We start from the raw sequence: 26,616 nt of genomic DNA on the forward strand, positions 1-26,616 counted from the left end.
GTTTGGTGAAAGCCAAACACATCAGCACAAACACCCCATATCAGCTGTTAAGCACTGCGGTGTTTGTGCTGTGCTTTGTTTGGCTTTCACCACACTGGGCGATGATTTGTGCTTGTTTTGGACCCACAGGACCTCTGGCACTTTGCAGCCGTTGAGTCGACCATGCTAGAGTCAAATGTGAGGCCATCTGTCTGACAGCAAATCTGCAAAAGAATGATTGAAAAGAAAAGAAGTGCTTCAATGGCCCAGTTCAAAGCCAGTCCTCAGCCTCATTAAAATGTTGATCTGGGACTGTGAAACACCTGTGTACGAATAAATCTTCACAAACTTCCAAGGATTGAAGCAAAATGTAAAGAAGAGCGGGCAAAAATTCCTCCACAAAAATGTGAGAGGATGATAACGTCCTACAAAGGAGCGATTGCTTCGAGTTTTTGCTGCTGAAGGTGATTCTAGAAGTTGCTGAATCGTGGGGTGTGCTGGGGTGTGTTTCACACACTGTTTCTATAGTTTGGCTTAGTTTCTCTTAAACTTTCTGTTAAATAACGACATGGTCTAATATGTCGTGTTTTGTTGTTCATCTCAGGTTGTATTCATTATATTTTATGACCTGGTAGGGATCAGGTTTAAAATGTCCTGGTGTGTAGAGTCTTAGAACTTAAAGAAAATTGATCAGGGGTTGTACTTTCTCTTTACTCTGACAGACCTGTGAACTTTTTATATATGTAACCTTATTGTTATTTCAAAGCCTATACTGCCAGCACTGCAATTCTGTTTAATAGTATGTCCTTTGTCTTTTTTTCCAAATAAAATAAAAATGTTCAATCTAAAAACAAGCCAGCCTTTTAAATTCCACAATGTACAGTCTACTTCTGATGTAGTTATTTTGCATTGTGTAAAACTTCAAAGCATTTGGGTATTAAGATTGTTAATCATCTTACAACAGTATCAGTGTCACTCCCAAATTCATTCTGCAGTCTGACAATAAGACCAACATGCTGCCTCAGTCGTAGAGAGCTGCAGCAGGAAACTTGCAGCAGATGGTCTAAACCCCACAGAGCTCTGATCTCAAAATCACAGAGTCAGTCCGGGATTACCTGAAGACAGAGGACAGTGAGACAGACTGTGGCAAGTTCCCCCAAGATACTTGATACAACCTGTCTGCTGTATAACAGTATAAAGAATAACTGTGCATAAGTGTGGTGCTGTCTGAAAGGTTTATTTAGTGTTGTGCTTTTGTACAAAGGTAACTAATCAAAATACTCATGGCGTTTTCTTTCTTTTTTAATCACCCAAACCTTTAGTGTCTTTTCACTCCTCTGAGAAATTCACCCAGAAATAATACTAAAAAAGTGTCTTTGGTATTCTCAGTGGGCAGCCCTGCTTGGTACATTTATATTAGCTGGGTTTCTACCTTTAATTATTAGGTTTTTCCAGCTTCCAGCACTAAAGAGCTTTCATTTCTTTTGCCTTTATTTTTACCTTTATGTTTTCTCAAATTTCTGTTTTGCATACCCACATTTTGAGTTCCTTTATCCCATTTTTCATGGCCTGTGTTTTCTCCATCCAGACCTCTGATGGTTGGCTTGTCTGCATCTCTTCACTGGTGGTTTGATCTTTGAGTTGCAGGCATACGGGAAGGGCACCCTCATTATTTAGGAGTAAGATTCCTCACATGAAACACCCGTCTAAAAATATGCTAACCTCTCATCTACCAGTGATCTCAGAGCAGCCGTCAGAGACTAGCACAGTTTCTCAGCTAGTGAACAAAGGACTGAACAGGCTGCTCGCTTATCGCATCTGTGTTTGACGGATAAAGTGCTTATCCCACTGTTTTGACACTACTGGGCAGAGGATAAAGTAGAGGTGTAGTTCATCATAAAGGTGCAGTTTTTTTTCGAGGGCTCTGTCTGTTTGTTATGTTTTGTTTACCTTTGCAGAAATTCTGCTTTTGAATTGCATTAAGTTTCTTAAATGCTCAGAGTTTTCCCAAAACCTCTCTGCAGTGCATATTAGTGTGCCGTTCTAACTAGGTCAGCTGTGAATTTGCGGTTGATGGAAAACCAGAAGTCTCTCTTGGAAGAAAAAATGTGATAAATGTTTCTTCTTCCTAATGTTATTGCTACAATTATCCTTTTATTTTTTTCTTTTAAAATTTAATATCAAATATCTAAGGACAAGTCAGGGAAGAGGACTAGCCTACCTCTTGTCCCCATGCTCTCTCCCTCTAGCTGTCTGGAGGTCTGTCAAGCACCCAACTCTAATCACAGCCAGCCTGCGAGCCTCTACCCAGAGGGCTTGCGTGGGCCAAGTTGTCTAGTGTCCTTCCACAGCTAATAACAGCTCTCCATCATCATCTCTGTCCATCTCCCTCATCTCTCTTGTCTCTCCTGCTACCTCTTAAGCTCCCTGTGCCCGTCTGTTCACTTGCTCCTGGCCGTTTTCACAGCGCCCAGCAGCCTGAGTACGACGCAAAGAGACGTTCCGGCCAAGAATATATCCATGACAAGACGAGAAGCCGTCAGACAGAAAGCGCGGGAAACCTTTGTTCTCCGCTTTGCAGAGAAATATTCAGCAAGATATAAATACACACACCCATGGAGGTCTGAGATTCTGTTTGTTTATTAATGAAATCAAGTACAGCTCAGAGCACAAATATCTACAGACGTCTAATCTGATAACAGAGAAATGACAGGATAGAGACAAACGCAGTGTGTGCTGTGTATTAGCACAGATCCATATTTGTTGAGACAAGGTTAGTAATTGCGAGCAAAAGGAACATACTGTAGCACTAATATTATAATGAGTATGTTAGCTCAAAGTGCATTCATTCAAATATATATATATATAGAGAGAGAGAGATATTTGGTCCATCTGATCAGCGAAGTCCAATATTCACTCTTAATTTAGCTCTCATTCTCTACTGTGTCCAGACACTTGTTGCTAACTTTGTCACGCTGCCATCAGTGCTGGGCAGGTAGCGTACAACAGATGCCTGATGGAAACAAGCTTGATGAAAGCAGCGGGACTGAACCAAATCACTGAATGCGTGGGCTGCTAAACATCTCTGTAAGGGCAACTGCAGAGCCGATGATGACTCTTTGTCAGTTCAGTATTCTGGGCTATCTCTTTCACAGTAGGCAGAGTCATTCGAGCCATTAATATGAAAATATTAGTGCAGCTTTAATGTGTTTCTAGGATTCAGTCACTAGTTGCTAATCTACATCATCTCAGCTGCAAAGCAAATTATTGGCACGAATCATATCAGAGCCCCTCATCCAAAGAAAAATATGTCTACAATAATAAAAAGATCTATCTTTTGTCTGCTCCATAGCAGCAGACCGCAGCCGCCTTTAAAAAAATGACTATGGAGTTAAAATAATAAAAATGTTAAATGACAGTAAGTGTGATGATCCAGACATCTGTGGTCACAGCACTGAACCAGCTACTGACAGTGACTAATACCAGCTGGACGCAATAAAAAATATCATATGATCAATTTGTCGCTTGGATCACTTTTACGTAACAAGGCAACATTTTGTTTTTGTCAAGTGAGAAAGCATTCGTTGCTTTCGCACTCAACAAAACCTGCAGCAAAAGCGTCTTATTGAAAATGGGATAAATGGCTCATGATAAATGGAAGAAAATCCCAATTTCAGAATAAGCAACGATAACCTAAAGGACGTATATGTCATGGTCTGGCTGGCAGACCGTGGGGATGTGTGGGGAAGGAGGACCCAGGCACGGTGCTCTATGTACAAACAGTGTTTATTTACAGAGTGAAATAAACAACGTAACAATAAATCCCCGTGTTCAGCCAGACTCCCGTGTCGTGTCTCCCGTGAATGGTCCGTGTTTTCTGTGCTCTCTCCGCTCCCGTGTCAGCACCCCCCGGTGCTCGCTGCTCTCTTGTCTTCCACGCTGCTCCTGCGGGAAACATAAGACGCAGCCGTCAGGACACATACAACTGCGGGCATGCGCACACACACTAACTTAATAACAGGACGACTAACGTGGAGTCTCATGCAATGATCCCGCGTCGGTGGGAGCTCCAAGACTCTCCTAAGTAGCTCCCCCGACGAGCCCTGATCAGCGGCAGGTGTGTGGCTTCGGGTGTGGCCAGTCCCTCCGCAGGGCCACACCCCTCAGGCCTGCAGGTGGCCGAGCACCATCCTCCAGGCACACCCGCAGACATACACACCCATACCTCGCCTAAACATATGAGTGGGACAGACTAACACAGCACAGAGAAACACACATATGTACACGCACAGAGAAGGGGAAAACGACACCAAAAATACATAATAATACACAGGTCCATGACTGCCCAGGGATCCTGGGTTGCCCAGTCCCAGGACCCTGACAGTATATTTGTTTAATTTTCATGTTGTTGCGATGGCAGCAAAACATGCTGAGTCGTACAGGGTGAATCAGTGCTGACAGAGATACACCGTAGTGCAATGCACTCAGACATTAGAGCTGCTTATCAAAGCTTTGGATATTTTGTTACTGTCTGTGACTCATCTAAAGCCTGAAATACTTGCACAGCATCCTGTTTTAATTGTTGAACCTCACCTCACCTCTAAAAAAAAAGTGTGTCATGTTTTGGGAGAAGTTTAAATTTAGTGTTTGATTCAGGATACAAAGCCAGTGTCAATACAGTGCTGTGCAAAAGTCTTAAACCAACCTTCATTGCTTAATATTTTGTTGAAGCATCTGTAAAATATATATGTGAATACGGTATATAAGGCAAAAAAAAGATGTACAATTCCAACGAGCTTGAAAATCAATATTTGGTACGAGTACCTTTATTTTTCAGCACAGCCTGAACTCTCTTAGGCAGGCTTTCTTGTTATTTCTTTAAGTAGTGTTCAGAATAGTTCTCCAGGCTTCTTTAAGGACATTCAAAGCTCTTCTTTAGATGTTGGCTGCCTTTTCTTCCTGTACTATTGAGGCCCGGGCTCTGGAGAGGCTAACCCATGACTGATAGTGTTTCAATGTGTGTTTTTCTATCCAGGTATACTTTTACTGCGTTGGCAGTGTGTTTAGGATTATTGTCATGAAAAGTAAAACTGTTAACAGTCAGCCATGTTCCAGACAGTATTGCATGGTGGATCAAAAAACTAACGGTATTTTTCTGTGTTCATAGTTGCATCGATTTTGACACGTTCCCTAACACCACTGGCTGAAACCATGACAAAGCTGCCACCATCCTTTACAGATGGCTGTAGACACCCACTGTTTTCGTCAATACGTTCTGCAAATTTTTACAGTTATTTGAACCAAAACTTTCAAATTTGGATGCGTCGATCAATTAGACCTGTTGTCACTGATTTCACTCCAGTTCTCGTATAATTTGGCATACCTCAGCCTTTTCTCCCGGCTTCCCTTCCGTAAGAACGTCTTGTTCACAGCCACCTTTACACATTTCTGATGCAGCTTCGGAAAACAGTAGATGGAACAATTGAAGGGCCATAAGCCAGGGCTTTAGGCTCTGTGGCTTTGTTTGCTAGATTTTTTCCTGTTTATTAAAGACATGACTTTCAGATACTGTTTATCAGCTGTAGATAATTTTTTTGGCCTGCCATTTCTTTCTCAACTAATAGCTTTTTGGGAATCAACTGGTTAGTGGAAAAATGTAATTTTGTGCTTGCCAAACTGTTTTATCAGCATCATTTCTCATAAATTCAGCTAAAGAAATGAGAAAAAAATCAGAGGTAGGCTGCAAGAGCACAAAAGACTGCGAAAGAAAATGGGTTCTTTGTTAAGTTGTGTGTAGACACAACACTGGATTTGAGTTACGTGTCTTTTTTGGGCATGAATGATGGGTTGGTGTTTAGTGGCTTAACAAACAAAAATGTCAGGTACAGCACTGGACTGAAAATGAATAAAAAACAACCAATGTTCAAAGACATACTTTGAAAGACCTTCAGAAAACCTGGAGAACTATTGCTCAAAATCGCTTTAAAAATTAAAACTTGGCAGCAAAATGTAAAGAAATGAGGGGAGGCTCAAGGCCTTTGCACAGTGCAGAATTTGTAATATTTCAGGTCAAACCTAAATACACATTTAATTTCCTGTTGTTCTTTTATCTGTAGAATAAAGCATGCCTCTTTTTCTAGGTTAAACTACATGTCCTGTAATCGCTTATGCATAGCTCCATGTTATGTAAGTCAGTTTGGGTCACCGTGGTAGACCAGCCAAAACCCTGCAGCGTACTGGACGTAATCACCCACCTGCAGATAACTATGATGGAAGCTCTGAAGCTGTTTGTGTTATTATCATCTCAGAAAACCATTGTTGCATGGCGGAGCTGCATCTTAATGAGTTCAGAGATCCACCACACACAGAGATGCAGCAGAGAAATAAATATGAATAAACCCTTACTGGCCCCAGACTCTGAAAGCTGAGTTTGTAAAAGCTGTAAATACTTACTGCTCACTGCTTCCATTCAGTGCAAGCCATGCGCATGTCAATGCCTGTTCATTCAAATCAAATCATTATGATTTATAAAACTGGAACTGAAAGCTACACAGCTTATCATAGCTCATCCAGCTTTCACCTTCACAGTGGAGAGTTATTACTTTGACTGGTTAGCAGTTAAAGACCACCAACTATTCTGACAACACACTTTCTGATTCTTCTATTTTATTGCAGTTTTTTAACTTCTATTTCCCAACTCAATATTTTAGCTGCAAATGATACAATTAGGAGATAGTACAACATTCATACCTAAAATCAGCTTGAAAGTCAAGTTTGTGTGTGTGTGCATCAAATGATTGAGATTTTTAAATGACGACCATCTCATTTTCCATCAAGCCGACTCTAATATCTAAACAGCCAAACACACTGCAACAACTCACTGCATTGAGGCATGTAGACATGGCCAAGTTGACCTGCTGAAGTTCAAAGTGAGCATCAGAATATGGAGAAAGAAGAATTCATGGTAGGTGCAGGATGGGGATTTTGGGATCCCTTATCACGAATTAATTACCATTTAAAAACGCCTACCTGAGTATTGTTGGTGATCATGTAAGTCCCTTTATCTTCTGATGACTGATGGCTGCTTCCAACAAGAAAATGTGATATGTCACAAAGTGACAATGTGACAATGAGTTCACTGTACTCAAATGGCCTCTACAGTCATTAGATTTCAGTCCAATAGAGCACCTTCCTGTAGCAACTGTGTGATGCTATATAAATTATATATAAGCTGTGTGTGTGTGCGCGCGCATGCACATATGTGTCCACGTGCATGTTTATATAGTTCACCTGTGCTCTGATCTCTAACAATCAGTACCACACACGAGAAAGTTTGTAGCTAACTGGTGGAGCATATAGCAACCAGACACAAGACTATGGAGCATAAACAAAGAGAGGTATTTATAGAATCCCTAAATAAATGCTCTGTGTCTACTAAGAGTGTAAATATTTTGTTTGCTAACATAACCTTCATTACAAATTTATGTTGTAATAGTGAGTAAGTGTTGTGTCTGTAGCTTGTTCTGCTGCAAACAAGTAGCCAAAAATGAAAAATATCTCTATTTATAAGCTTTCCTAGTGTGTGAGCGCTTATTATTTTATGTTTTTTGCCCAAAGCCTGAATAGAAAAAAGGCTTAATTAGAAGACACTTCAGAGATGAAGAAATTTAAGCCATTTTGTCCACCATTATGTGACATTTAATGGGTGTAATCACAGTCTTGAATGTCTAAATTGTTCAAATGGGTGGGAATCAACGTTGTAATCATGGCAGCGGTAATGTTGTACAGTATAAATCAAGCAGGAAGTTGCTGTCACCCTTTGTCAGATGGCATATCTGAATCTTTCAGTTGTGTGCCTGAGCCAGCAATCAGGCCGAGTCAAGCTTCTTAATGACTCTCCAGGCTGGCCAGTGGTCCCCATGGCGGCCTCTGAAGCTGCCAGTGGCCCTGGGAGGAAGGTTGATTGGAAGAAAAAAAGCAATGTAGGTCAGCACAAATGAAATATCTTAAAAAAAAAAAAAAAAAAAAAGAAATACTGTCAGAACAAAGTCTGGAGCTCATTCACCATTTCCCTTGTTGCTGCTTGTGGCTCTGAGCAGGGAGCTGATTTTAGAGAGGCCACGAAAGGAAAGTGAGGGGAGTGTCGCAGTAAAAGAGACAAAGATCAGCGAGGAGAAAATAAATAGTTTCCATGACAGTAAACTCACCTGATCTGAGTTTTCTTTATGTTTTTCCCCTCCCAGTTTTCAGATGCAGAAGATGTCACTGCAGCCCTGCATGAATTTACAACAAAAAAAGCTCCATCCAGTGGATAAATGTCAAGAGCAAGTCAGTGGAAGTCTATTCAAAGAGCATCAAAGCAGTCCAGCACTGTCCATGGCTCCATTTGTTGTATTAGCCTGTGTGTTGAGAGGGGTGGTGCCTGAGTGATTTGTCCCCGTTGGTGGGGAGCGCTGACATCGGCGCCTCAGCCTCATCCATCATGGGATGTGGGACCTATATTGTGTTTCATGGTCTCCTAGGGCTAGTGTATGATCAGCAAGACCCAGATACATGTTTATGGAGACACACTTCCTATTCAGGCCCAGAAAGTAACTCTCATCCCTCATGTTCTCACCCATCCATCCAATGTTGCTCCCTTGTCCTGTGCCGCCCATTTCTTTCCCGCCTCACTCATCAATTTCTACCTTACCCGCAACTGCTCTCACTGTGGTTTTTAACGTCACTGTCACCTGTCCTTCATCTCGTCTCCATCTCTCCTAGTTTCCTCCCTAAGTTAACTGCACAACCTTGTTTCCTACTTGCCTTTTGCCTAGCCCTTTCTCCTTTTCCATTTCTATCCCCTTATTCACCTTATCCTCCTTCTCCTGAGGGTGTTGACTGACATTGTGATGTGATGATGTCACATCAGCACTCCTCTGTCAGTGTAGATAACTGTCAGCTTGGGCAGACTCAGAGAAATCTGCTTCATTTCCAAGCACCAGAAAAAGCAATGGCGGTCCCCTGTGGACAGTTGCCCTGCATTGGTATACATTATTTTCTTTTTTTTTAAAAAATACTAAATATAAATATAAGCACAATTACGCAAAGACTTAGCTCCAGTTCTTAAACATAGCTCTGTTTTGTTTTGTTTCTTTCTTTTGGGGGGGGGGGGGGATTTGAGGCGAGGCTTTGGTTTTCTTTTTTTTTTTCAAGTTTAATTTATCTATACAGGACCACAGCTGAATGGACTCTAACGAGACACAGTGAAGCAAAACTAAGGGACAATCAAAATAAAATAGGAAGTAACAAACACTGAGACGTGTGAAGTTAGCAGACATGACTGGGTAGACAGAGAGGTAAATAAAGATGGAGACAAGACTGACTTCCACATGAGACGCTGAGCAGAAAACAGAGACAAAACCAGAACATGAAAGGGAACTAATATCACACAAGAAACCATGAAACATAAATGTAGGTTAAAAAAAACTCAGAGGTACCAGAGAAGAACTAATTCAAGAGTAAACAGTACACAGCTTGAACTTAAATCATCTTCTAAAGCAGAAGAAAGAATCAGGAGACTCAAAACGCTGGGTCAAAGACCCAGAACCATGACACAGACAAGTTGCACTCACTGCCATCTCATTTATAAATTAAATTGCAATTATTTGCCTTTGCTAGTTCGCCTGAGAGTGATTGTAGTCCGAGTTAAAGTGCAATTGTTTAGAGATAAGTTTCCTCCCACCAGGCAGCCTGTGCAATTATCTTATCTTGGTCACTGTAGCTACTTATGATCAGTCAATAAATGCCAAAAATTCAATACAACCACCCAGCAACCACCTATTTTTCCTTGTCACGAGGAGGTTGCCATGCTATATTTACTCTGGTCTAACTGAGCTATTGAAGTTTACTGCACATTGTAAAAATGTATTAAGGTTAATTGTCAAATAAGTTATAAATACCAATTCGACCCTTTTAATATTTAAATTAAAAAAAACCTAAGTAGAATGTAAAAATAATAAAACCTAAGCTCATGTTGTCACTTTTAAATAGTCACCTTGAAGACAAAATATTTATGATTTAATCTGATGAATCTATTGCTAAACATTTAATAAAGGTTTTATTGCAGTCAGGTTACACCCCTGATTTCATATTGTGTATTCAGAAAACAGAAGCTCATCAGCTGCTTCATAAAGTCTGCATATAGACCCTTTGGTGGCACCTGTAAGCAAACAGAATCCATGTAATTGTGCAGCCATCACATTGTTTTCTTGTGTCTCAGCTATAAGGAGCTGTGTTGTGACAGAACAGTGGGATCAAAAAGATTTAATTATGGCCATAAAATGAAATAAATAAACACACTCACTGAAATTATCCTCATCCATTACGTTTGTAATGCACACATTGCTTTGCCTGCACTGAGTCTTCTGTGAAGATATACTCTCCAACTTGAGCTTCTTAATGAAAATTTCTTCCTTTTTTTTTTTTTAAATCCAGTCTCTTCCCCAATAATTACTTCTATGACACACCTTTGTCAAAGCCAGATGAATGAAGCATGTTCCTTTCATTTATTCACTCTTTCTTAATCAGTGCTCACCAGCCTGTCCAGCAGACAATACACATGTTACACAGAAGAAGATAAGATTTCACTGCATTGTCCCCGGGGATGTAATGACCTGCTTTGTCCAATTACTCAGAAGGTGGCTTTCAACTCAGATTGAGGCCATGAGGTCAAAAGTCGGGTTTCAGGTTTCACTCTGGCAGATCGAAGTGGTTCTCCAGGGGATGCTTGTGTGTGCTCGTGTGTGCGCGCACTCCTGTGTCTCGTTTTATAAACTTCTGATTGTTCGTTCGCATTTCCCTACCATCGAAACAGCAAAGTAACGAGAGCTTCTTCAGTTCGATAGTCTAGAAGGGAAAAGAAGGTAGAAGTCCATAGTTGCCCATTTCTGTTTTTGCCTGTTGTTTTGCTGGCTGAAGGTTATTCTGCACTTTCTTTTGACATTTATGAATCAGCCATTTTCAGCGTGAGCTCACACGTACATGGCGGTATGTGCTGAGGTGTTTTCGCAGGGTCACAGGGGGTTAGAAGAGTGTAGGTATGAGGAAGTCAAAGAGTGTCTTTCAAAGGCATTTCTAAATGTTTGGTCCCTTTGCCCTGCAGGCTTTTTTTTTTTTTTTTTGGTGCTATTTTTAATATATGCCCCTCTCTGAGGAACTTCCTTGGATTTCATTGCCCTCTTTTGAAGGCTCCTGTTACCATGGTTACTTCACCCCCGTGTAAAATACATGATGGTAGTGAGTACAACCTTAAGTGGGAGCACACATTTCAGTAGTCATGGTTACAACAACCTCTAAAGGATGAATTATGTAACTGGTGTTGTGTTTCAGAAAAGATAGTCACTAGCTGGCAGAAAAAGGGGCAACTCGTGGCTAAAGATATTTTTACTCCTCTTTGGAGAAATTCTTAAGTTGATAACCACGGCATGATGCATGTGAACACCTTTTTTACTTTCTAATGATTGCCAAAGTAGTGTATGTATTTCTGCTGCTGAATACAGATAACTGCAGAGCAACATTTCAGATGTTTAGTGAGAATTATCCTGGAAGATAATTACTCTTTCTCCTCGTTCTCTCAGAGTAACAAAGGCCTATTTTTGTCACGTCTCATCATTTTCTTTATATCACTGCACATAAAGCTAATTTGGGGATGTTATCATGTCTGTCTGAAATATTATGCAGCACCAGTGCTTTGCTGCAACCTGTGTGTGGATGTGTGTGTGTGTGTGTGTGTTTGGCAGTGAGTAAATATGTACATTGACACGCATGGATGAACTCACCTCCCTACCACACCCAGTAGCCTCAATGTCTCCCAGGACATTACCGTCAACAGGCGTGATTCGATGACACAGGAAGCAGCAGCAGGTTTTTATTTGCAGTTCAGGCAGGAAGGAAATGAAAAAATAAAAATTTTAAGGCAGATCAGCCAATAAAAATTTTAAGAGACCTATTATATTCATTTTCAGCTTCACGTTTTTATTACTGAAATCTTCTAGAGTATTTGTGCATGATCCACAGTACACACAACATTTTAGCTCCTGCCTCTTTAATGCACTTAATGTTTGCTTTTTTCTGATTGGAGGCTCCTCTCCTGTCTTCTGTTTTGTTTGGGCTTTTGAGCATTGTCACCTCCATTTGTCAGTATAGGTTCTGAAAACAAGCTGGAAACATACTGAATAATATAGCTGGTTCATAATTAGCAAAGTTAACTTTTGAAAGCCACCTTTAAAAATTAAGACTAAGCGCAAACATCCACACAAAGAAAGGACGCTTGGTAAAATGATGGGTGGTTGGGAGGTCTGTGTCTGAGGTGATGATATAGGGAAATCACATTCAAGAATATGGGGTTAAAAACCAAGTTTTTAGAGGAGCCTGAAGCCTGCTTTTCAGAAGTGCTGGTCTTCTTATTTGTAAGAGTTTCCACTATTATAGCAGTGTCTAAAAAAATATCTGATTGCAGCTGACTGCACTCTGCTGGACAGAGATTGCTGGTGTTGTACCTGGAATCGGTTGGTACTACTGGTCCAGTTTTAGACACCTTTGGTGGTGTCTCCCATCAGAACTTGGGGACGTCTAGTCCATATGTTGCACAGATGTTGCTGTACACTATCCCAGCCACTTGGTTGTGCCTCCTCGTGTATGCAGTCCCAGCTTGCATCTTATATCCTACTGCTCCCATGGTTCTGGGTCATTTGACCCAGCATTTCTTGTTTCTTATATTTTGGTATTCTTCTGTATTATGATTTATGTTCTTATTCTTTTGTCATCCCGTTTTGGTTATTATCATATTCTATGTTTCAGTTTATTCTGGTTTAGGGTTTAGTTCTTAGGTTTTGTTCTGGTGCCCTCGTATTTCCTGTAGGTTTAGTTCAGTGTCAAGTCTGCGTCTTTGTGTAGTTGTTTCTTGTTTCCTGTTTTATTGTGAAGCTCCATGTCTCATGTGAGTGTATTCAGTTTTGCTTCCCTTGTCTCGTCTCGTCAATTACTTCCAGCTGTGTTCCCCACCTGTGTGTAATCTCTCTGTGTTCTTCTGTGTGTATTTAAGTCGTGTCTACTCGTGTACTAGTCCCTGGTCTGTTTGTGTTTCATCCGTGTGTTCTCCCTGTTATCTACCGCCATGTGCCTCTGCTCACCCACCTTCGTGTTCGTGTTTTATTTTTACAATAAACACCCTTTGCACCTCCACGAGTGCCTGCGCTTGGATCCTCCTTTACTTTCTCCACACGGCTCATCCCATTCGCCGTGACAACTACTATGTGCTACCACAGCCTCTATGGATCTGTGGCGTGGGGCCTGTTCTTGTTCTGTCATGATCAAAGCCTCTGTGCTGTCCTTTTAGATGGCTTTTTCCAGCCACTGGTAGGATTTCTTGATATCAGCCACTTCTGCTATCTGTCAGTGGTCATCCTTGACAGTTCCTCTTCCTGTTTCTTAGGAATGACCAATCTTCAGCTGCCCAAGCACCTCATCTCCGGGTACCATGTTCCTGATATATTCATGAATGCTCTGTGTTTCATCATGGATTGTGGTTCTGACAATCACTAATCCTCGCCCTTCCTCATAGAGCCTTTGGGTGCTGGACCTCAGTTGGAGATCTCTGTCATTGTGAGTTTTGGTGTCCTATCAGTGGCATCTGTCTTCCTTTGTGGTCAATTTACCATTCTAGCTGGGTATCTGATGACCTGTAGGGCATGTGTATTGATGTCTTCCTCATTCCTACCATTTCGATGGCTTCTCAACACCTTTTTCTGGAGGTATTTGTTTGTGGCTAACCTTTGTGCATCTTTAACATGGTTTTCACCGGCCTTTGCGATACTCATGCATTTGTAGCTTATCCTGTATATCTCCTATTCTACCTTCTGGGAGCTCCAGTCCTTTAGTCTGGATCACCTTCCCTCACTTTGCAACCATTCGGCCACACTTATGAGTCTGAATGACATCCTGATGTCCTCACTGTAGATCCTGGTGAGGTGAATCAGTGAGTCGATGTCTTGTTCACTCCTGGCATATAGCTTGATGTCATCCATTTATACAGAGGTGGATGATGATCACTCCAGTCGTGAATCTTAGTGCGCTTAATGATGGGCTGGCTTAGGGGGACCAATCATGGGCAGGACAGCAGCAGGGACAATGTATCATCTTGGTATGTGCAGTTCCCTTCAAGTTGGCCTCCAGCGTTGTCTTCCACATTCCCATTGAGTTCCTGATGAATGTTATTAGTGCACTTTTAGCCTTGTACAGTGGCCAGCAGTTCAGTATCCATGAGTGGAGCATAGAGCCGCAGGCTTTCTTGTAGTCAATCCAGACCAGCAACACCCATGTCTGGAACACCACAAACACAACACTAGCGGACCTGAGTAGCCTGGGAGGATGTAAAGGAGTAAATGACTAACTGCACAAAGCAAGTGCTAATGGTAATTTGTTTAAGTATCATGTTTCTGAATGAAAAAACTCTTGTCCAATATACTGGCGTATCGCATCACCAAATATCAGTATTAGTCTTATAAATCCTATGTTGCTCAGGCTCTAATCACCTGAAATGCAAAAGAATCCGACCCTTTTGTTTTTATTAGATATGTTTAAAATTTATAACCAATTAATGGCATATCTCTTATGATAAACGAGTAGAACAAATTTTTACATTACTAAAAATGGTATCTTATTTTCTATAAATGTTTTGTCTGGTATATGTTTTATGCAAACTTTGTGTTTTCACTGAGTATTCAATGATAAATGCACACGTTAGAGCAATGTAGTGAATTATGCTTTTTTTTCTTGTTGATAAATTAGGCTATCAAGCTGAAGAGAGGGAAGGGCTTGACAGATGTTTTCTGCATGTCGAGCTGGATAACTCCCAGTTTGGATCCATACATTATAATGGCATTTTTTGGGAAGGGGGGCTGTCTGTTTTTTGTTAATCGTTTATTGCTTTTCTTGTGTCTGCTCGAGCACCGAACAACTAATTGTGTGTCTCATGTTTGAAAGACGGGAACATTTTTACAGTACCTGTTAATTTATTATCCAGCACACTTTCCACTGGTTGCTTTTAGAGGTTTGTTTGACTCTACCTGAATCTCTCTACTTGAGCTTTATTCATCAAGTAAAAAAAAACTTTCAGTACCTCAATATACTAGAGTAGACAGAGGAGTGAATATGTTCTCATGCATAATCTATGCAAGTGTGCATTGATTAAAACTTTTTTTAATCAATGCACACAACGATCAGGCATAACATTATGACTGCTGACAGGTAAAGTAAATAACACTGATTATCTCTTCATCATAGAACTTGTTAGCGGCTGTGATATATAAAGGAGCAAATAAACAAACTTTGTATCCTTAAAGTTTAAAAGCAGTATAAAGTATAAAAGCATAAGGAGCAAGTCTGACAAACTGTGATGGCTAGACGGCTGGGTCAGAGCGTCTCCAAAGCTGCAGCTCTTGTAGAGTGTTGCCAGTCTGCTGTGGTCAGTATCTATCAAACGTGGTCCAAGAAGGAACAGTGGTGAACTAGCAACAGGGTCATGGGCAGCCAAGGCTCACTGATGCACATGGGGAGGGAAGGCTGACTCGTGTGGTCTGATCCAACAGATGAGCTATTGTAGCTCAAATTGCTAAAAAAGTTCATGTTAGTTCTGATAGAAAGGCACCAGAATACTGAGTGCATTACAGTTTTTTGTGTATGGTATGGGCTGCATAGCCGCAGAACAGTCAGAGTGCCCATGCTGACTCCTGTCTACCACCGAAAGCACCAACAATGGCCATGTGAACATCAGATCTCGACCACAGTACAGTGGAAAAAGGTGGCCTGGTCTAATGAATCACGTTTTCTTTTACATCATGTGCAACTTACCTGGTGAACACCTAGCACCAGAATGCACTATGGGAAGAAAGCAAGCTGGTAGAGGCAGTGTGATGGACAAGATAGTGTGGGAATCGCATATCATCATAACATTATATCAAAATAATACTATAACATGGTGGTTGTTGGGTTTTTTCATGTCTTAAATAAAACATGACATGAAAAATACATGCAAGAAATACATTTTCCCTTCTCACTGAAACATTTATTAAGGACTGATTATCCATTTATTAATGCCAAATAGGCTATTTACACATACTTAATAGATATATTGTTCAAAGTTTGTTATAGACACATATTATGTGAAAGCTGAAGCAAGCTAAAATATAAAAGTATGGAATATGAATAGCATGTAAGGGTTAAGAAACACGAAAGATTAATTAAGTTATACATTTGTGAATTGATTACATAGAATGAAAATGTCTTTTCAACAAAACTTTTATTAGTTAGTTAACATTAATGTTATAAGCCCTCAGACATATGAAGGGACTAATATAAAATCAGTGCTTTTGGGAAATGGTGATATTGTTTAAAAAGTGTCCCACAAAGTTAAGAGTGGAACAAACACTGTTTTTGATCACAACAATAAAGGGATAGCCAGCATTCAAAGATTCAAAGGATAGGAATTTAAAGATGTGGACCAAGACCAGGAAAGACAAAAGAGAATTACTGAATCATGGTCAAAACATTTTGTGATTTAATTTACTTTTGATTTTTGTCCAAACCCAGATTGTATTTCGTGTCTTTACTTTAATCAAGAGCAGAGAACTTGCTTTAATCCACCTTTGTGCTTTCAAGCATATGTTTTCAGTGGGGACCGGTTTGAAAACTGTGGTTATTGGCACAGTCAAAGTAATTCTAAATGTCTGCTGCCAACACTAAAATCTCAGCATCCCACTTAGTACCTAAAAATGTTAAAATGTTTGTTTCTATATTCCAGGTAGGTTGTACTGTTGAGTTATTTTCCTCTTATTTTTTTTAAAATGAAACTCTTAAGAAGGATTTATTTTAAATGTGTTTTCAGTGGTAGCTCAGTTTCATGGATAAGACATTCCTCACTTTAAACTATAGGGCACATAATATATGCTTGTCAGCTGGTCTCTACCCAAAGAGTCTATAAATGCTTATTTGTAGGAAGGGTTGGCAAAGTGACAGCCCAATGAGCCCTACTAAATCACTATCAAACACACAAGACAGAGGCCACATGAACCTTAAACAATGAACCTTACATAAACACAGCTGGGCATTTTCTCCATTATTTCCCTACAAGATCTCCTTTTTATTTTGTTGTGAATATTTGTCGAGAAATGACCAAAGCCATGTAATGTGCATTCAGTCCTTTAACACAATGTATATACAGAGATCAGGCATCACGTTATAACCCCCTTTCTAATATTATATTGTCCACCTTTCTGCTGATAAAACAGCCCTGACCTCTTGAGGCATGGACTCCACCAAACCCCTCAAACTGTGCTGTGGTATCTCACACCAAGATTTTAACAACAGTTAAACTTTAAGTCCTGTAAGTTGCGAGGTGGGGCCCCTTGTTTGCCCACATCATCCCACAGATGCTAGATTGGAGTGAATTCATGTCAACATTTAAAACTCGTTGTGCTCCACAAACCATTCATGAATCATTTTTGCTATGTTTGCCTGTTTGCACTGCGGGAGGAGGCCATGATACCTGCAGGAAACCCGTGCCGGCACATGGAAAACATACAAAGTATAAGTATCAGTGTTGGGTTACTTTGAAAAAGTAATTAATTATAGTTAGTAGTTACTTCTTCAAAAAAGTAACTGAGTTAGTAACTGAGTTACAAGATTCTAAAAGTAATTAATTACTTGAAAAGTAACTATTGCGTTACTTTAAAAAAAACATTTAACCCTCTGGGGTCCAGGCCATTTTTCACTACTTTTGATTTTCCCTCCACATTTCACCTTTAAAAAGTATTTACTTTGCCTTGTTTGGTATCATCCTTTTGGCCGTCATGGTGTATTTTTCCACCAAAACGAACGGGCTGTTTTTTGTTTTGTTTTTTAAATTTTTGTTCATAAGCAGAGAGTGCTTGCTAGCGCAGTCCTTAGACAGTAAACATGAAACTATTCAGGAAGAAACACGCGTATATATATATTGTTTATCATGACTATGACATGGCCTATCAGCACAGTTTAAAAACTGGTATATATCACCTTGTTGCTTTGTCATCTTAAAGTCATGTGATTGGCTTACCACGACTACTTTATTCTTCCTCAGCCAAACAGCAGCACTCATGTGATTGTTTTGCCCCCTGAGCTCCAGGTGTTGTGCTGAAAAGTGATTGTCTGCCAGAAAGTGATTGCCGTCCGCGGGAGCGCGCGCAGCTGCTTAAAGCTGTAGTGCCCACATTACTTACGTAGACAGCTACTTCCGTGCAACTGATATAAGATGTGGTAAGCTGAACACAGCTTCAACCATCTGTTTGTTGAAAAATAGTAACGTGACTGCACCGCATTTTGTTGTTAGCAGGGCTGGACTGGGACAAAAAATTGGCCGGGCATTTTGAGACCGGCCCGCCAGGTATTATAGAAAAAGCCATAAAGCCTTAGAATGAAAACAAAAACTGTTGTGACAGTGATGTACACTGTCTTGTTGGTATATGTATGATGTCTATAGATTTTGTATCAGATAAAAACTTTGGTTTGAAGATCCAGATAATTACTTATTAAAAACTAGACATTTTAAATGAGATAAGAAAGAAAAGTATTTCTTTGTGCCCCCCTTTCCCTGTTAATGCCCTACCTGGCCCCCTGGCAAAACTTTGCTACACCCGCCCCTGCACAGTTACCAGCTGTCAGCTACGTAGAAAAGGATCCTGGGGTTATTTGTCTCTCAGCAACAGCTCATAACTTCCCTTCAACTCATTCATGTCACCTAAAGGGTAAACCTGTTTCTCCATCACCTGTTCAGCTCTGATGATTCAGTAAGGACATCTCCTGGTTTCATCTTCATGTTTCCCTCTCATCACATAACCAAACCGATATCATGACCAGCAGCTTTTCCAGCTGTGGCTCCAGCAAACATCAGCTGATACTAGAAATTAGTATTAAATAAATTCTAACAACAGCCGATCAAGCTTAAACGCGCTGCTGTTGTTTAGCGCAACATCTGCTGGTTTCCTGTTTCTGGCGCAAAGTGGGCGATAAACAAACAAGAGAGCCGATCAGCTGATCATTGATCAGTTTCATGATTGAAGTAGCAACAGGAGAGAGAGGGGAGAGAATGAGAGAAGAAGAGGCAGCTGTGCAGCAAAGACACAGAATAACTCCAGCTTTGTGCCTTTTTCATTGTAGCTGAATTACGGGACAAACTGTTCCTTTTCACCTCAACACAAAACGCGTAATATTTTCTCTGAATACGGGACAATTCCATTTTTTACGGGACAGTTGGCAACTCTACTAACTAACCTTATGAATAAGTTCACTATCAGTAACATCATAGCACCCACCCAGCTGTATAGAAACTCCGTCACGCTAGCTAGAGTTATTGTAACTGACTGTAAAAAGTTAGCACAAATAATAAACTACACCTAACCTTGGTTTATATCTGACCCATATAGACTGTAGGTCATAACTTCCTACCTGAAGTTCAGTTCACCTGACACTCGGACCGGAGGCCGCCTCGGGTCTCTCCTCCTCCTGCCTCCCCTTTCTCTCATCCACCTGCTGGCCTCTGTGGAAGCTCCACCATAGCCACCACCAAACAACTGAGTTATTTTTACACATCGGCCAGCATCTGGCCAATCCACCATCTTTCATTGTTTATACCGTTACAAAAAACAAAAACAAAGAAAAAACACCCATCGGCCCATAAAAACAAAAAATCACCATCAGCCCACCGGGCAAATGCCCGGTATGCCCGATGGCCGGTCCAGCTCTGCTTGTTAGTAACGGTAACGGCGTTGTAACGATAGAAATAGTAATTAGTTAGATTACTCGTTACTGAAAAAAAGTAACGCCGTTATTCCCATCACTGATAAGTATGATCAGTCGGGCCCCTTAGGCCCACCCACAATTCCATGTTAGGCTCCTAGGCAATGGCACTAACTACTCCACCACCACAGCACAATTACAAGTCTTGTGTCTGTGTCAAGGTACCCTCTGTCCTCTCTATGAACTCTGTTAACGATGTGAACCATTTATTCTCACTGTTTGGTCCTTCAAAGCTCAGCAGGTACCTGGCTCTGCGGGAACTTGTTCAAATATGGTAGGTCTCGTGAGAATGTCAGGTTTTCCATTTAACTCATCTCTTTGCTTTGTAAAAAAAATTGTGTGTTAAGTTGTGCTTTGTGAGCTGATCAGCTGCTGTACAAACTTTAGATGTATTAGTGGTGAAACATTAACAATGTGTAAAACACAGACCACACACTGTGCCGGTGAGAGTCACATCAGTGGCAGAGCGAGACATCCAGGTGTTATGTAATTATTTAAGGTGGGACATGGTTCCCTAACGTATTAAGGGTTGATATTAAAAGGTTCAATTGAGTATTTTTAGCTTAACCTGCAGGGATCACATGCATGTGAGACTAATCTGCATTTGACAGACCTGTGGAACATAAACCATTACAGTTTGAATTGAGGCTGTGGTGCATCGTTGGCTCTATGACCTGCAAATCACAGGAAATAAACGCGGAGTGACGAATCCATTCTTTTCTCTTCCCCACCATATCCTTTTCTTTTTTTACCTCTTCTTGTTCAGCATCGTTCTACTTCTGCTTGTCTCTTTGCTGTGTAACCCCTGTCTATCTCTCACCCCTCTTTCTCCAGCCTCCTTCTATTTTGCTTTCCTGTGTTACACGTCAGTTTGCTTCCTCTGTCTGCTTTTTAGCGTGTCTGACTCTCCTCGCCAATTCTGTTCTGCTTTGTTTCAGAGCTTTTATCCCATCTCCCCTTCTCTGAGCTAAAGCTTAATGTGTGTCTAACTGTGTCTCACATTCATTCGTTCATTGTCTCAATAAAAATAAATCATCTCCTTTGCTTTTACTCTAATTTATCTCATCTCGTGGATCATCTTTCCCTTCTTTTAATCTAACTTGCGCTGTTACCTTTGTATTTAGTATCTCACCTGCTCACTCGCTCGCTATTTCTGTCTGTCTGACTGTCACTCGCGCTATTTTTTGTTTTTCTCGCTGCATCATCTTATTAGTGTTATTTGTCACTATGCCTAGACTGGTATCACATGTTTGTATTTTTCTGTATCCCAAATAGTTACATAATGAAAAAGCTGGGAACAATTTTTTAGCAGCATCGTTAAAAGCAGCATTTGTTTCTAAAAATAGTTTTCTGTACAGATCGTCTTCAAAGTGTCTAAAGTGACAGGTGGTGTCTGAGAAAGTTTTGCACTGGTGTATGTTTATCTTGGAGCGTTTTTAATTTATATATATATTAATAGTCAACCACTGCAAGAAATTGGCCATGACTGCTTTAATGTCTTTTTGATGCAATTTTATTACAACCTATGCTACCTGAGCAACTTAAATACAAAAAAGTATCTGGATCACTGTAATATGTTCAGTTCAGAGGTATTTATGTGGCGCAACATCACAACAACAGCTGCCTCGAGGTTCTTTATACTGCAAGGTAAAAACCCTACGGTATTCAGGAGGAAACCACAACAATAAGACGATTCCCTGTGAGCAAGCACTGTGCTGTGGTGAGAAGAAAAAATTCTTACTTTCACCAGGAGGAAACCTCCAGCAGAACCAGTCTCAGGGAGACATGACCAATCCCAAAATAGGGGAGAGAGGAGAAACAATTAAATTGATTTTTTTTTTTTAAAAAGGAAACAGTTATTAATATACCAGTGTGAGAGTCTGTTACTGCACGTGGTTGACTGTTTTCACTTGTCAGTTATCAGACATTGTGTTAGGTACACCTGTTTCACTGCATTTTCTCAGCCAATCACAACTCAGTGCATTTAGGACTTTGACTTTGAGTGTTGCATGGCTGTTGGTGCCAGATTGGGGTTTGCCCACACAACCATCTCAGAAAAACACAAAATATCCAGTGAGCAGCTGTTCTCTGGGTGATGACAGCGCTCTGCTGCAACATTCAGATGGCAGTGACAGAATTTGAAATAAATAACATGAAAGCATGGATCCTGGTTTGTATCAAAGATTAGGGCTGATGGTGGTGATGTAATGGTGTGGGAGATATTTTCTTGGCACACTTTGGACCCCTTAGTACAAACTGAGCACAGATCGAATGGCGGTCCAGCTGACTATTGCTGCTGACTGTGTCCATCCCCTTATGACCACAGTGTATCCATCTTCTAAAGGCTGCTTCCATCAAGAAAACATACCATTCAAAAAGCTCAAAGCTGAGGTCTCCTCCTCCATAGTCACTGGATCACAGCGCAATTATTCACATTATTGATCTGCAGCCATCAAATCTGCAACATCTGTGTGATGCTATCATGTCAACATGGACCAAAATCTCTGAGGGCTGTTTGCAGCACCTTGTTGAATCTTTGCAATGAAGAATTCATGCAGCTGTGAATGTAAAAAGGAGTCCAAAACAGTAGCAGCCAGGTGTTACTAAAGTGTCCACTGATATTTGTCGTTATTTACAGGGGCAGTGTAATTTTCCATCCAGTAGTTGCTGCAAACATATTATTGCCTAATGTCACTGTATGCTGGCAGGAAGATTGACGTTATTTGAAACTAATGTAATGGGAAAAGGACCCACGAGACAGAATTACAATTCAAAGATCCAAATCTTTAATCTATGCAAGCAGACTGCCACATGAGGTGGGCAAAAAAACCCCAAAAACTAGTTCAAAAGGTTACTTAAAGGGAAAGATTAGGAAAAACGCACAAGGAAATACCTGGAAAATCTGAAGTGGAACAGCAAGGAAACAAGAGTAATTGGGTAATGTAAGCCAGGAAGTTTACCTTACCTTACTTTGGTTTATTAGGATCTTGAGGCCACAAATCTTTACATTTTCATGGTGTAATAATGAAACACACACATGCAAACCAACTTATAACACAAACCGTGACTCAAATCAGGGTAAGCCCTTTAAATTAGACAGTTTTTTCAATCCAGTTTTATTGGTTTCTTGTGTTATCTGTATTGACAGTGAATTCTCTCCCTTCATAGGCCATTATAAAACTGTTCTTTTCATTGCATTGGTTCTTGCTGTAGGTAATGATAATTGACTTCCTGTGGCCTGTCTGGTAGGATATTGGTTCTTAGCTACACTTAAATACAAATTTTCAAAACAAATAATTAATATTTGGCCCGAGGATGTAAACTACATGTATTGAGGATAAACTTAGGAACACTGGAAACAAGCTATATGTGTAAAAATCACTGTGCTTGTGTCTGTTTTAACAGAACTCCAGGTAACAAACCAGGCAGCAGCCCCAGAGGTCAGACTCCAGACGAGACCGGACGCCGCCACGGGCAGGGCCACGAAGCCAACTCTTCTGTTTCTGACTTGGCCAACTCGGTCACCAGTGACATGCTCATGGTAACATACACGAGTACTAATAGCTCAGATCTGTAGTCTGCTTTCTGCATTGATGATTTCAACTATATTTAGAGAGGGAGAACTGCTTTTGGCAAAGCCTCTGAATCAGAATAAATGAGATGGCAGAGAGACTTCACTGGTACTTTCAGATCATCTTTCATAATCTAAGATGAAAGGTGCATGCAAATCTGGAGATAAGAAAGTGGAAGACGAGCCAAAGGAGTAGATGAAAATAGTGTAAAATGTTCAAAACTTTCACCCGTTTGTGATTAATCACCATTACAAAGAACACTGTTTTAAAAGCTTAATACATTTAGCAGCACTGTTTATGTTTATCGCCTGTGCTGCCCAGTTTTCTAACTTATAGCAGCTAATCGTCTTCTTTGAGGCGGTTTGCAGCTTGACAGTTTATCTTACCTTTGAAAACAGCAGTTGACAGTTGAGTTAAAATGATCCACTTTCACTGACTGTGCTGAATTAAATGTCAGCGATAAAGTACAATCCCAGCTTCTTTTCTTTCTTTCTTTTTAAGCATCGTGGCCCTATTTTTGTATTTTGACAATCATTGCTATCAGTAATAATAACACCTAACCTGTCAAAGTCATTTCTGAAAAAACACAAAAATGTAGCGTGCCAGTGGGGTGTCTGTTTGCAGCCAATCTAAAATGAAAATATATTTTAGAGGTAGTAGATTTTCTCAGAAACCTTCAATTTTCCCCACCAGATAACCTTTTTGCTTGCTTACCTGCTTTCTAGATCACAGTGGTTTATTTGATAAGTGCAATGATTTTCTTTGATATTTCACTATATGAGAAATAATTGGCAAGGCTTCAAAGATAAGATCAAAGTTGCAATGCAGATTTATTTATCATGAGCTACGTGTCACTTACTGTATATAATGCAGTCTTTTGGTTCAAAGACGGAGAAAGCCTATGCGCTTCAGTTCAATTGAGGAGGAAAGCTGTTTGAGAAGTCTTTCATCACTCAGGAAAGTGCTTTCTCCTTCACCCTCAGCGCACCTACCTGTAGAGCGTTACAGTTAGCTGCGGCTATACAGTAAGTCAGCTACCTGAAACATAAAGCAATCATTACCCTGAAGTGAGACGCCGGGAGGAGCGGCAACGTGCACCTGATTCAGAGAGGTTCGGTAATTAGCTGTGAGAGAACATGCAGTGCTGCTGTGGGTGCTGTGAGAATATGGCAGATCAGTATGAGCACTGTGTAATTATGTGGGTTTCATGGGGTGTCTGAGGAATTCACAGTGGCAGTGCCTAATGATAATACTCATTCCGGGCACTTTTGCCAAAGCCATCTATATATTACACAACCCTCCTTTCATGCTGAAAATACCAATCCTGCACTTTTGAGCCACTTGTGGTGCTATATGAAAAGACATAGTCATATATACAGACAGTACTGAGAGGAGGGACCGAGTGAAATGTTATTGGACGTCACAGTATATATGCATCCAACCCACTCAAGCATCTCAGGTGATAGGGGTTTGGGGGAGATTGCATGGGGGTCCTGTCAGCATCAGGTTCTTATCAGTACGTACTCTGACACGGCTTTCATTTTGTGTGGTGCTCACAGAGTGGTGGAAAGTGTGGTGTGAAAAGTGTCTTTGCCTATTATCACACATCCACACATTATAGGGAGGCTTATATGTGCTTTATTTGTTTAAAGGATAAGGCTAGTGATATTCTACCGTTTGTTGCCACTGTCAAGGAATCTAATGGAAGGATCCCGAGCACCCGAGGGTTAGTCCATTCATTTTTGAATCGCAGTTACAAAGGAAAGGAAAGGGTTGTAACATTTTGACAATAATAGCTCAGATTTATAGACAAACAATATCTGATGAAACAAATAAAAGTGTGCTTTATGTTGTTCTTGAACACTTGCAGTCAAGAATTGCTAAAAGTGCTCATGAGCTCTCCAAAAACTACTTGGAATCAGCCGTTCTAAGAGATCGGGAGATCCGACTGGAAGTGTCGCTTGTAGAGGTGAAGTCTGGTTGCTTTTTTTCAAGACTGACATGTGTGACCCTTTCCTAGATCACAACAACTTTGACTCACAGGACAGAAGAAGCATTGTGCATTGTAGAGATGGACAAAGGTGGCTAGAAAAAAAAAAGTTAAATGCTTTTTTATGAGTGTTCATCGAGGTGCAAAAGGACAATTTGATTCAAAGTGGAGGTATGTAGGGCTGCTGTGCTCCCAAGAGTGGCTGGCCTGCAAAGATCACACAAACGAACTCAACACGAAGCCCTGAAAGAAGTGAAAAAGAACAGAAGTCAGACAGCAAAAGTGGGACATCTGCAGCTCCCTCAAATCTGACTTTTTTTTTATCCACTGTGAGAAAAATACTGCATAACAATGAGGAAAGGACAAGAAGAAGAAAAGAGCATGTTGTAAGTTTGGAATTAGGCCTGGCCTCTTGGCAATCCATGGGGAAACAATGAATTTAAAATTGTGTGAAGAAGTTTTGAACTGTAGTATCAGGGCAAAAGTCAATTACTTTAAGCTTTGGAGAGATTTACTGATGGAATAAGACACTGACGAAGAGCACACAAGTAAATTAAGTATCAGAATCGCTGAAAAAGAACAAAATTTATGCTTTGAGATAGCCGAGTCAGAGTCCTGACCTTAACCCAACTGAGATGCTGTGGCATGACCTAAAGCGTCCACTCAAGTCATCTCAGAATTACTGATGAACTCAAACCAGTTATGTAGTGAGGAGCAGTCCTGAATTCCTCCTTAATACTGTGCTGGTCTCATAAGCAGTTCGAGGAAACATCTGACAGGAGTCACTGCTGATAAAGGAATGCAGTCAGAGGGATTATTACCTATGCATAGGTAATAATCCCTCTGACTGCATTAGAACATAAAATGTAAAACTGTTTATTTTTTTTCTTTTATATATTGGGGTTTAGATGAAGATCTGTCCTTGTTTTTGTAGAAGTGCTGAAAGCCTAAGTTACTTTTTTCCCAAAGGGTTAGCACGCTTTTTCTTCCAACTGTGCATTTAACGACATGACTTCCAAAAAACAGATGTGCTCTGCGGTTTTTAGCAAATGTTACTCAAGCAAGAGTAAATGATACATTTATGTGTGGTGTGTGTGAGTGTGTCTATATAATATGATATAATCTATATATAGATAATTCTATCTGTCTGTCTGTCTGTCTTCACATTATTATGAGAAAGGAGCATGGCACATTGCTCCCATTTGT

At 40.5% G+C, this 26,616-nt stretch overlaps 1 protein-coding gene across 4 annotated transcripts in view; it reads left to right on the plus strand.

The window, feature by feature from the left end:
• syt7b (synaptotagmin VIIb) overlaps positions 1-26,616 on the plus strand; it is a 139,012-nt gene that overhangs the window by 100,030 nt on the left and 12,366 nt on the right. For all 4 annotated transcript variants that reach the window (XM_042221023.1, XM_042221024.1, XM_042221025.1 and 1 more), the window contains one exon: positions 23,254-23,389. In XM_042221023.1, coding sequence (XP_042076957.1) covers positions 23,254-23,389 — 136 coding nt within the window. The remainder of the gene's footprint in view (positions 1-23,253; positions 23,390-26,616) is intronic.

The sequence above is a fragment of the Haplochromis burtoni genome, unplaced genomic scaffold, assembly GCF_018398535.1.
Source record: "Haplochromis burtoni strain Fernald_Lab_line unplaced genomic scaffold, NCSU_Asbu1 Contig_59, whole genome shotgun sequence".
Classification (NCBI taxonomy): domain Eukaryota; kingdom Metazoa; phylum Chordata; class Actinopteri; order Cichliformes; family Cichlidae; genus Haplochromis; species Haplochromis burtoni.